Below are 12830 nucleotides of genomic sequence, written 5' to 3'. Positions count from 1 at the left end.
CAAGAATTTTCCTTTGCACAATTGCTGTTGTTTGAGTAGTTGCTTTAAATTTCTCAATAGACAGTTTTCTGGAGAAAGTATTACTATGAATAATTTCTGTTTTGTTTTAATAAATACACATTGAGAAGTATAGTTACAATTGTTTTAATAGCTTTATTATAGTTCACATGCTATAAAATTCACCCATTTGAAGCATACAAGTCGATGATTTTTAGTAAATTTACAGAGTTCCATTAAGATTTGAGATTTGTTAGCACAATCTTTTATAAATTCATATTTGAATACTGATATTGTCATTTTTCTCAAGGTTTACTTCATCTTAAAACGAAATCAGTCTAAGAATATTTTACTTGCTCTGCTTTGTATTTTCTTCCATTTATTTTTTTTTTCTTCCCTTTACTATATAGAAGTTGTTTTATTTTTTGAGTTGTTGACTTAGCATTATTTTCTGTTTTGTATTCAGAGAAAGATGGCTTCCCTTCTGGAACACCAGCAGTAAGTTAATTTATTACTTCTTACAGCTCTTGTTCTAACTTAAGTTACCCAAAACAAATCTCAGTTTTTATTTAACTGTCTAAAATAAATTACAGCCATCAAAATAAATAACTACTTAATATATTTTAAGTTGGCCACTTGATTAAGCAAATAAGGAAGCCATATTAAGTAAACAGTTTCCTCAATTAGGAAGAAACAGCCTTCTTGAGTTATATGAAGACAAAATGTGGTAATATGTAAAGTACCTACCTAGCATACACCTGGCATGCAATAAGCTCTTTATAAAGGTTAACGTCTTCTTTTATTTTATCAGCCACCATTTTTGATGGTGAATCTAGCTGTCTTAAATGACCGAAAATGACTCTGACTTATACAAATCCTAGAGGATCTTTGTTTTTGGTTTTAACAAATAAAGTGATTGTTTCCTTTTAGGGCTTGTTTAAGGGACATAAAATTCTCCATATAAAATGTATAGATTTTCTATTAAGAAAACTTGATACTTGCTATAAACATTTATTTCATAAACTTTTGTATAAGTTATAGAATTGCCTTTACTTTTTAAGTGATTAGATTAGAACCATTGAGGTTTTATCGTTTTGAAATGAGCTATTAAAGAAATACATTTTTTCAAGTATGTCAAGAAAAGAGAGTCCTATTTTAACATATTGTTGTATCTGACTTGTCTTCCTTGCTTTGCTCATGTGATTAATGCAGCTGAGTACCAAGGGATCAGAAACATCAGCAGTAGTAACAGAGGAAGATGATGATGATGAAGAGGCTGCTCCCCCTGTTATTGCCCCACGACCGGATCATACAAAATCAGTGCGTGTCTGAGTAATTGGACTCTGGGTGTCTGGGCATGTGTGTTTTTAAAAAACAGCAGTCTGTATTTGACTGCCATTGATTAATTTTCAAAAGGTCTCAGTATGAGGAAATTTGACGAGGAGAACTCTACCTAAAAATCATTCATCAAAAAACTAGTTTTTTTGAAAATTAAAATTAAATGACTTCCTTAAAAGTTAAAATAGTTACCTCATTGTTTTTCCTTTCTGTGTTACACCTTGTCTTCCAGAGAATCCATCTATTTCTCTGGCTTTCTCTATCTCAATCTCAACTACTATTATCTAAAACTTAAATCTTACTTCTTACCTAACAAATTGTGTATATAATCTCCCATTTTACATTTCTCTTAAAGCCTTGGTGTCATGCAAGAGGCTGCTGAGAGTGAAATTCCCAAGCAGATAGGGGAAAATTGAAAAAATAATGACCTTAGAGACGGAAAGAGTCCTTTCTCCCTGTACTAGTACAACGGAAGGCGGGGCGGGATGCTGCACGGTGAAGTGCTGGTACAATCAGCAGGAAGGGCTCTGAGGACTGCTGCCGGGTCCTGATCTAACGAGAGAGGGCTCTGTTTTCTTGCTTTACCTCCTAGAATTGGCTGTTTAAAATGAAACGGTAGAACAAGGGGGATTATATAAGACTGATGATTCACTAACCTCTACCTCTGAAACCAATAATACATTATATGTTAATTGAATTTAAATAAAAATTTAAAAAAATAAAAAAATAAAATGAAATGGTAGAAATCAACTTTGGGTAGAAGTTTTTATGAGAATTAATAGTTAATTCAGCATCTTGGTTTCCGTAATTTTTTCTCTTTATTTCTCTTCTGTAGTAAGAACATGATTTTTAAATTTGTACCTTTTTGCTTCATTGCTAGCATATCATTTTAGATCTGGTTACACTTAAATTTCATTCATAGATCTGCTATTTTGTTAGACTGACTTTTAAAATCTATACATCACGTGTCAAAAGTGTTTAACATTTATTTGTCTTAGTTAAAAGTCTTTTATTAAGACAAGTCTGAAAATATTCTTTAGAACACTGGAATAAGCTAGTTGTGATTAAAAATCAAAGAACTGGGGCGCCTGGGTGGCTCAGTCGTTAAGCATCTGCCTTCGGCTCAGGTCTTGATCCCAGGGTCCTAGGATTGAGCCCCGCGTCGGGCTCCTTGCTCAGTGGGAAGTCTGCTTCTCCCACTCCCACTCCCCCTGCTTGTGTTCTCTCTCTCACTGTATCTCTCACTGTCAAATAAATAAATAAAAATCTTAAAAAAAAAAAAATCAAAGAACTGAATAGTGTACCAGTAAGAATACCTAAAAATATTTTTCCTCAGATCTCAGTAATTAACTGTCTCTCTGCAGATTTATACACGATCTGTAATTGACCCTATCCCTGCACCAGTTGGTGATTCTAATGTTGATAGCGGTGCCAAGTCTTCTGACAAACAGAAAAAGAAGACCAAAATGACAGATGAAGAGATTATGGAGAAATTAAGTATGTTACCTACATTTTACATTATTCTTTAATTGTTAATAGCTCTTGACACATTTGGCTCAGGTGGATTTTAATTTATACCTTATGTTTTGGCTTAAGACATAAATAATAAATTGTTTCCTTCTAGGAACAGTAGCTTCAGTTAAACTCTGGTGAAGCCAAAATCATACTCTGATTTGCTTGTTTATTATGTGTTGACTATCGAGTAATGTCTGCAGTGATCGGTACCTTTGGGAACAATACTTTTTCCCAAAGGGCCAAATCTAAGGGTCATGGTTGGAAACCTTGTCAAAGGAAGTTTGTATATATTTATACATACTTATAGTTTCTCAATATGAGAATATAAAATATTCCCAAATAAGTAAACAATATGGCCTTCCTATATAGCTATATGTGTAAACATTAGATGTATTTTTTTTTCTCTTCTCCCTTTTCATCAGTTAACTGTCATTGGCCTGAATCAACCGTTGGAAATAGTGTACACAGTGCCAGGGAGAGGGGAGCAATAATGTCCAATTACCAGTCTATTACAAGTCTACAGCAACTATAATTATAAAGAACACTGACATAGAGGGATCAGGGATCAAGGAGAAATACTATAGCTAAAGTGGCCGTAGACCTGAGATTGGGTACTTATATAAAAGTAGATTATTTGTGTGAGCTTCCTTAATGTGGATATCTCCTTTTACCTTGAGCAAGTGAAAAGTTAGTGTGGTTTTTCTCATGTTTTGACTTAGTGGTAATAAGAATATATTGTTATAGTTTTATGTCCAAATCCTAATTATAAAACTGTTTCTTGTTATGACTTTGTGAACTTTCCTAAAACAGATGTGTGATTAGTTCATACTAAAGTAGAGTAATCTTTATAGAAATAAGTGGTTTCCTAAATATATTGGAAGATAGAAGGTATATGGGAAGAGTCAGAAAAGCCATTTAGGGTTATTCATTTGGATATCATTTATATTATTATTTCTGATAATAAGTAGTTTCATAACTTACCATTAGTTTAATACATTTCAGTGGAGTATGAAAAGTAGAATGACCAACCCATCCTTCCCCAGAAATTTCCCAATTAAGACTGAACATCCCACATCCTGAGAACCCCTTTATTCTCAGACTAACACAGTTGGTCATTTTAAAATGTGTTTATTTTTGAGAAAGTGAGACGATAATTAAGACATTAGCTAGGAGGTCCAACCTCATGGAAATAATATGTCTTCTTGTTTCTGATAACTTTCCTATTAAGTTTCATTAGTGTTCTGTGTTTGAAACATACATGATTTTTGAAAGTTGTGTTTGAAAACCAACATTCTAAAATCAGTAGAGTTTATTAAAAGGAATAATGAGATTAGTTTACAACTTTAAAATGCTTTACTGAGCTTCCAACTTTTTGTTGTTTTTTGTTTAAAATAGGAACTATTGTGAGCATAGGTGACCCTAAGAAAAAATACACAAGATATGAAAAAATTGGGCAAGGGTAAGTACTTGTGACTCTGTTAAACAGTATATGATAATTCCTGGGTGTATAGTATGGTATCTCTCTTCTGCCTGTTGACATTGAGCACTTAGAGCATTCTATGCATGGTATTCTTGGATTTGTGTAAATAAGTAATGCATTTATTTCTACATGCTGTTACAAAGCTGTACTGTTGAGCAATGACTGTACATTGTTTTTTCTTAAATGTTATTTCCCACTGGTGGTTAAGAGATTAGATGGAAAAATTGACCACCAAATATATTTAAAAGACAATAAGAACATTTACTACAAAATGATAGGCAATAAAAGTATGTATTTAATCACATCATTGAGTATTGAGTTTTGAGTCTCCTAATCTGATTTTGTCCAGTAATTTGTATTTTTAAACTACACTTAACTTTGTTTCTGCCTGGGAGCAAATGAACATCTTGAATTTTTAATGTTATTAATCTCTGGAAAGTATTCTGTGAATTTAGAAAGAGAACTTGAGTCTTTTTTGAAAACTTCCTTATGAATTTCATTCCAAAAACTAAATTTAGTGGGGTTCCTGGGTGGCTCAGTCAGTTAAGTGTCCGACTCTTGATTTCCGCTCAGGTCATGATCTCAGGGTTGTGAGATTAGCCCTTTATGGGGCTCCACGCTGGGTGTGGAGTCTGTTTAAGATTCTCTCTCTCTCTCTCCCTCCACCTCTACCTCTCAAAAAAAAAATCTAAATTTTGTTGCATAACTGGTTTAATAACAAAAATTCAAAATCCTCTTAATATTCTTGAGCAAGGTAATGGATAAATTATAATATATTGAATAATATAAATAATATAAATAATATAAATAATAATGAGTAAGACCTATCCTAAATCCAGTGTTGAATTAAAGCAAATCTCAAAACATAAAATAAAAAATAAATTTAAAAAATTAAAAAGCAAATTGCAGAAAAATACATAAAATAAAACCACTTATAAGAAGTTTAAAACTTATGTTGAATATAGTTTATAGTGATACACACCTATGCCCTTGATAAAGTGTAGACATATGCATGGAGAGGATGCACATCAACTACAGAATAAACACCAAATACCAATTACTTTTGGGAGGACAGAAAGATGCCTTTGGAAAGCTCATGCAAGGACTTCAAATTTATTTGTTGGTTTTTGTTTCTTAAGCAGGGAAGTGGATCCATGAGTATATATTACTTTTTTCTTTCCTTTATCTTTTTCCTACATTTTTGTGGGTATGATATTTATGATAAATTTCTAACATAGGTTTTGGCCACAAGGATTGCCTTTCTCTTATTTTTTCCCCTTTTATGTTTGCTTTTACTCCTGTTTAAAAATGTTAAGTCTTAAATGTTCTTTAATCCTTGTCCAGTTGTTCTAATTATAAAGTCTTTAGCTATATAAATCATAGTGATTTAGAAACCTAAATCTGGTTGTGTCTTTTTTCCCCCTCTAGGGCTTCTGGTACAGTTTTCACTGCTACTGATGTGGCATTGGGACAGGAGGTAGCCACTTTTTCATACTTCTGGGGTTACCATTAGCTTTTAGTATAGGAGGAAACTAGATAAACCTGTGAATAATCAAGAGGAATCTTTTTTTCAGTTGAATATGTTAAAAGAATTACTCTGTATTTTATAGCACTTTTCTTAATAGGGGAAAAAAAGAAAATTATGCACTGAGTTTCATAAATAAGCAAATATTTAAAAAATTATTTTCCCAGCTTGAAATGAAAAGAGGATTAATTCCTGGCATTGGTATGACCTTGGGTTGGTTAATCAGCTTCAGGAGAAATCTAAAAGTAATTAGGCTCTGTGTATTACAAAACATTGTGCATAGGCAGTGTGGAAGTAAAAGTACTACCTGTAAGTTACAGTCTCATTGTATAATACAATAGATATACAATAAATTAAATTATTACCTGATTGGTGTTGGTAATTTTCTAAGAGAATTAGGAGACTTGTTCTGATTTTTTTATTTCTGTTTCCATCATAGGTTGCTATCAAACAGATTAATTTACAGAAACAGCCAAAGAAGGAATTAATCATTAATGAGATTCTGGTGATGAAAGAATTAAAGAATCCCAACATAGTTAACTTCTTGGACAGGTAAATATGAATATTTCTTAAACAGTAGGAAAAAATGTAGAAATTTTAAGTCTCGTGTTTTGGGGGCTAGCTCAAGCACTTGCATTAGACCAGAGTAGGATGTCAGTGTTGAAAAGTAAGCTTGAAGGAGGAGGAGAGATAAAAGTAAAAATAGCGCATTGCAGGGGTACCTGAGTGGTTCAGTTGGTTAAGCGTCCTACTCTTGGTTTCTGCTCAGGTCATGATCTCAGGGTCATGGGAACAAGCCCAGGTGGAGCCAGGCCTTGGGCTCCATGCTCAGTGCGGGAGTGTGCTTGGGATTCTCTCCCTCCCCCTTCTGCCCCTCCCTCTACGCTCCACCCCCCCACCCCCCCAACTCCCACGTGTTCTCTCTCTCGTGCAAATAAATAAATCTTTAAAAAAAAAAAAGGCATATTGCAGTTTAGCAGGCCTTTTTCTACATCTATATCACCTGGCAAGTGAGGGAAAGCAGTTAAATGAAGGACATTGCTGCTGGTGCTTATATTAATTATAAATGATCAGACGCAGAAACATTAAGGAAATGAACTGTGATTCATGTGTTGACTGACAGCGGTGCCTGGTCGCATGGTTTTTAAACTTTTAGATCAGTTTCTATTTCAAATGCTGTCTTTCATGGGCAAATAATTTGTCTGTCAAAACCTCATTTAATTTAGGCATTGATGTTAAGTAACAGAACAAAGCAGAATAGAAAATTGTATATTCTACAATTATATGGGGATTCTTAAGCAATTACATATGTGCGAATGAAAGAAGAATAGAAAAATAAATGAAAATTAAAATAGTGGTTGTATTGGAGATAGAAGATTATAGGTGACTTTCTTATTTCTACATTTAAATGTGTTTAGAATAGGAAAAAGATAACACATTTTTAAAAGATTTTAGCTTTAGTAATGGGGGCCATGTTCGTAAAAATCAACTTTCCAGGTATATTTCCCTGCTTTTAAAAATACTATGTCACTTCAGTTTTGCATGGTGTGTGGGCTTTGGAATCCGTTACACTTGGCTTCCAATTCTGGTCCTGTCACTTACTAGCCATCTCTTCATCTGTAAAACAGGACGAATGATTCCTACCTTACAGCGTTAGTTTAATTGAAACCATCAAGTTACAGTTGTGGGGCAACTTTGAAGTCACTCAGGAAAGTCCTAATGACCGTCAGTTACTTTTCTGCGCTGCTGCATTGCAGCTTGCCAGTTTTCTTCCTGGTCCTCGTGGCTTCCAGCTTTCTAGTTTCATGATTAGGGTGTCTGACATTTGAATTCTTCAGCACAGAGTGGTGTGAAAGTAAAAATGTGAGTGTATTTTGTGTGTTTGTCATGGTTTTTTAGTTACCTGATGGGAGATGAACTGTTTGTGGTAATGGAGTACCTTGCTGGGGGATCCCTTACTGATGTTGTAACAGAAACCTGCATGGATGAAGCACAGATTGCTGCTGTTTGCAGAGAGGTGAGTTTATTCCCTTTCCGGTAAGTTATAGCAATGTGTAGTTAGCAGGAGGTTAAAAAAAAGGGGGGGGTGGTTAGCACAGGTAATTTTTACTATGTGAGATACTTTCTCTACATATTCTCTGCAAGTTGTCTCCATACCATTTTATCCTACATGAGAGTTTAAACCCTTTCCTTCATGTATAAGATAATTCTGGAATGGAGCATGGATTTTTGAAGAGCCCAGCTCACAGGTAAATTTCAGTGAGGTGATCATTAAAATTTATCATCCCAACAGGGTACTTTTAAGAGTTAAAGGGAGTGCCACTCAGCAGTGGAAACAAGGACTATCTCACACCAAGCAGGACACATGTTCACCTTAAGTCTGCTTCTGGCTTTATTAATAAGCTCCTCAAAGGTGAAAAGCTGGTTGTTGAATTTTTAGACATACTGTTGCTTAAGCCAGTAGAATTCTGCCAAATTGCAAGTCTAAGCTAAAACTGAAAATTTTAATTCTGAGTTAATTATGCTCCACTGAAGGGGTAGCCCCTTTGGTTATTTCAGGAGGGGAGGAAATAAGAACTCTTTAATAATTATGAATATGGTATTTCAATAATATGATATCTCTAACATAGAGTGATCACTTAAAAACTGACAAAAACTTAAGAATGTATCCATACTTAATTTGTTTCTCTAATAATTTCTTTTTGTAATTATTTTAAAAATTATTTTAGGAGTTCCTCGAATTATGACAAACTTGCTTCTATTGTACAAGTGTTTTGGGGAGGATTTGTTCTTCTCAAGAATCTGCTTAAATGCTTGGTAAATGCAGGATGCCTGGGTGGCTCAGTTGGTTAAGCATCTGCCTTCAGCTCAGGTCATGATCTCAAGGTCCTGGGACCGAGTCCCACATTGAGAAGTCCCTGCTTCTCTCTGCCTGCCGCTCCCCTTGCTTGTGCTCTCTCTCTCTGACAAATAAATAAAATCTTTAAAAAAAAAAGCTTGGTAAATGTAGTACAGTAATACACAGTTTATCTGTTTTTTCCTTGAATGAATAGCACAGAGTGCTATTTAAATGAGATTTTTAGTTGTTATTCATAATGTACGGTCTTTATTTTGTTGTTTTCCTCTAGTGGGGGTAAGAAATAAAAACACAACTTTTTCCAAGTTTACATTTTATATTCAATTTATATTCAAAAACATAGGGACAAGCAGATCTTAAAACTCTAATCTTATTCTTGTATTTAAGGAAGGGGGCAGAGTTTTTCCTCACTTCTGACTCCATGCTTTCTGAAACATGGCATAAGAGGAGAGTTACTCTTTCATCAGTGGTGTCTAGGTTGTGGATATAGCTTTATGTAAAATCCACTCTAAAAGAAATGAGGAAAACATCTTAACATCACATCAGTAAACAGCTGGATGGAACTGGACCTCCCAGGTTCTTACCTACTTTTCAAGGGCTAGATTAGAATTCTGAAGCAGTGCTCAGGCCATAAGTACTGATTGTAACTTCCCTTAGACTTTTCAGGGACTGTTTCATTAATAGGTGTTTTTCTTGTTTAGTGTTTACAGGCATTGGAGTTTTTACATGCCAATCAAGTGATCCACAGAGATATCAAAAGTGACAACGTGCTTTTGGGGATGGAAGGATCAGTTAAACTTAGTAAGTAACAAATGAGGAAATAACATTTATTTGTTATTATAATTCTGCGTTTTGTTTTAAGTAAAAAGAAACCTATTAATATTTTTATGACTTAATATATGGAGGGGGAGGGAGAAAATGGTAAAGAATATGGACTCTCAACTGGACAGCTTGGGTTTAAATAGCAGATCAGCTACTACTTGCTGAATAATTTGGGGTGAGTTATTTAATCTCTATTTATTTTCTCAATTAGACGGTAAGGAAAATAATAGTAACTGTCTCAGAGAGTTCTTCTGAGGATTAAAAATGTAAAGCACTGAGGAACAGTGCCTGGGACTGTCATCATCTTGGTGCTGTCTTCCAAAGATAAACTTGAATTTGTCTCTGTTGTCTGTTAGGGTAGATCATTATGCTGTTCAGCTTTCTTAGGATTTGGTAGAGCATGGCCTAATTAGGGGAGGGCTCTATGACCCTGACCTGAGAGATGACAAGGAACAAAACTTCTTTTCCTAATTATCTTCTCTATCAGACATGATAGAATCATGGGGGGAAAAGTCATAGACTTCCTTTTTCTCTGCTGGCTGTAATCTGTCAGTTTCAACCATGCCCTCTAGAGGAATCAAGAAGAACTTCTATTGAGGTTCCTCCAGCTATGCAAAATTCAAGGCATTTCTTGGATCAAGAGATCAAAATTTTTTCCTTCTGTTCTGCTGGCGTGTTTGACTCCTTTTTCAGTATCTCTTTTTTAAGATATTTCTTCCAGGAATTAATCAACCACAAGGAAGGGGTTCTACCAGATGGTCAAAAATATGATTACTAATCTTAATCAGCAGGCAAAATAGAAATGGACATTCTCATACTTTTTTGGTGGATACACATGTAAGCTGATTGGACTTTTGGATAATATTTTATCCTGGCTCTTCCACATACTAGATGAATGGTCTTGGATAAGTTATCTAAAAATATGTATGCCTTAGTTTCCCAATTTGTAAAATGAGAATAATATTAATAAATGTACCTATCTCAAAGTTATCATGAGGCTTAGGTATGTTAATTCCTACAAGATACTTGGAATAGTAACCTGGTTTGTTACAAGTACCCATTTTAGCTATAAATATTATAATTTGACTGAACAATTGCTCTTTCAGTATTCTCTTGGATAAAATTACTGAACATATGCACAACAATAAATACAAAGTTGTTCTCTGCAACATTGTTAACAACAACAAAAAGTACCTTAAATGTCTAGCAGTATGGGAATGGTAAAATAAATTATAATTTTGTTATTTTATAATACTGTGTGGTTATAGTAATGAAGTAGATCAATCGACAACTATGGAAAAATCTCTGAAAATAAATTTTAAGAAGCAATTTACTGGAGCACTTGGCTGGCTCAGTTGGTAGAGCATGTGACTCTTGATCTCAGAGTGGTGAGTTCAAGCCCCATGTTGGGGGTAGAGTTTACTTTTTTTAAAAAAACAGTTTACAGAGTATCCTAACTAGGCTAAATAAACCATGCAGTTCACAGGTAATATTTGTACCTATATAAATTCATAACAAAAAGTCCAAAGCTTACAAACCTAAATGTTAACAGTAAGTTATGTTTGAAGTAGAGTGGGTCGGTCTGTAGAAGGGAGGAAAAAATTCTAGATTCTCATCCCAAAGATCCCACTAAATTAACACTGAGTGCTAACCCAGGCTTTCTGCTGGGATACAAAATGAGGTGGTTGGGGTAGAGTAATGCTGGCGAGGACCTTGTTAGGTACAGTTGCAGTTAAAGCTGGTCTTTTTCAAAAAGGGCTGTCCGCTAAGTCAGATACTTAGTGATTCTAGCTTCTGTTTATTTTCTTCAAAAATAGTTCCCCTTGGGGCGCCTGGGTGGCTCAGTCGTTAAGCGTCTGCCTTCGGCTCAGGTCATGATCCCAGGGTCCTGGGATCGAGCCCCGCATCGGGCTCCCTGCTCCGCGGGAAGCCTGCTTCTCCCTCTCCCACTCCCCCTGCTTGTGTTCCCTCTCTCGCTGTGTCTCTCTCTGTCAAATAAATAAATAAAAAAAATCTTTAAAATAAAAAAAATAAAAAATGTTAAAAAAAAAAAAATAGTTCCCCTTCCTGGCGTTTTTACCTGATTTACAGAATTTAGTTTTGGTGCTCACCTTTGGTAACTTTTTCTTTTAGACCTTTTTCAACTTTATTAAAAATTTTAGGATAATTATTTAGAATAAAAGACCTCCTGATAATTTGCCCTTTGCTTATGGGAAGTAAAAGTAAACAAAGTGAGAGTATATAACATCATCAAAATATTTGTAAACCCATTCTACATTGTACGTTGTAAACCCATTCTACAAACCCATTCTGGTTTACTTTTTTTTTTTAATATAAGCTCTATGCCCAATGTGGGAGAACACGATCCTGAGATCAAGAGGCACATGCTCTATGGACTCTTCAATAGCCAGGTGCCCCTGGATTACTTTTTAAATTCAGTCTTAAAAAAGAAGAGGCTGAATAGTCAAATGTAATTAAGTCATTTATCATGAACTCTAAGATGAAACTATCCATGGACACCATTAACTGTAGATATGTTTTGTTTTGTTTTATAGCCGACTTTGGGTTCTGCGCCCAGATCACCCCTGAGCAGAGCAAGCGAAGTACCATGGTTGGAACGCCATACTGGATGGCACCAGAGGTGGTTACACGGAAAGCTTATGGCCCTAAAGTGGACATATGGTCTCTGGGTATCATGGCTATTGAGATGGTAGAAGGAGAGCCTCCGTACCTCAATGAAAATCCCTTGAGGGTAAGACCAATTAAACACCAGCCTTATTTTTATTTTTATTTTTATTTATTTATTTTTTTGTTAAAGATTTTGTTTATTTATTTATTTGAGAGAGAGAGAGAGCACAAGAGGGGGGAGCGGGAGAGGGAGAAGCAGACTCCCCGCCGAGCAGGGAGCCCGATGCGGGACTCGATCCCGGGACTCCAGGATCATGACCTGAGCCGAAGGCAGTTGCTTAACCAACTGAACCACCCAGGCGCCCCACCAGCCTTATTTTTAGAAAAATACATTTCTTCAGAACATTTATTTAGAATCTGCTTGTGCCAGCCACTAGGCAAAAATTTAGGATACAAAGTTGATATAACCTAGTCTCTGCAAAAATTATTTGCTCCTCGGTTACTGAGTTGAATGTGTTAGGTAAAGAGTTTGTAGATTTTTAGTAAGCTATATGGTTTTAAATTTTGCACATGAGTAAGACTTTGCTCACTTTTCTGCAAAGGATATCTAGATGTACTCTTCAGATTGTCAGCTTTGAACCTTGGCCTCTGTACTGCTTGGGTACACA

General features: G+C 35.2%; 1 protein-coding gene across 1 annotated transcript in view; it reads left to right on the top strand.

Moving 5' to 3' along the window:
* PAK2 (p21 (RAC1) activated kinase 2) overlaps positions 1–12830 on the top strand; it is an 81453-nt gene that overhangs the window by 57624 nt on the left and 10999 nt on the right. The window contains exons 5-13 of the mRNA XM_006742868.3: positions 464–495; positions 1210–1317; positions 2700–2832; positions 4246–4309; positions 5759–5807; positions 6295–6407; positions 7755–7872; positions 9414–9513; positions 12090–12286. Of these exons, the coding sequence (XP_006742931.1) occupies positions 464–495; positions 1210–1317; positions 2700–2832; positions 4246–4309; positions 5759–5807; positions 6295–6407; positions 7755–7872; positions 9414–9513; positions 12090–12286 (914 nt within the window). The remainder of the gene's footprint in view (positions 1–463; positions 496–1209; positions 1318–2699; positions 2833–4245; positions 4310–5758; positions 5808–6294; positions 6408–7754; positions 7873–9413; positions 9514–12089; positions 12287–12830) is intronic.

This window comes from Leptonychotes weddellii, chromosome 1, assembly GCF_054177405.1.
Source record: "Leptonychotes weddellii isolate Sample4059 chromosome 1, ASM5417740v2, whole genome shotgun sequence".
Taxonomy (NCBI): domain Eukaryota; kingdom Metazoa; phylum Chordata; class Mammalia; order Carnivora; family Phocidae; genus Leptonychotes; species Leptonychotes weddellii.
This window is presented reverse-complemented; position numbering and strand designations above follow the sequence as displayed.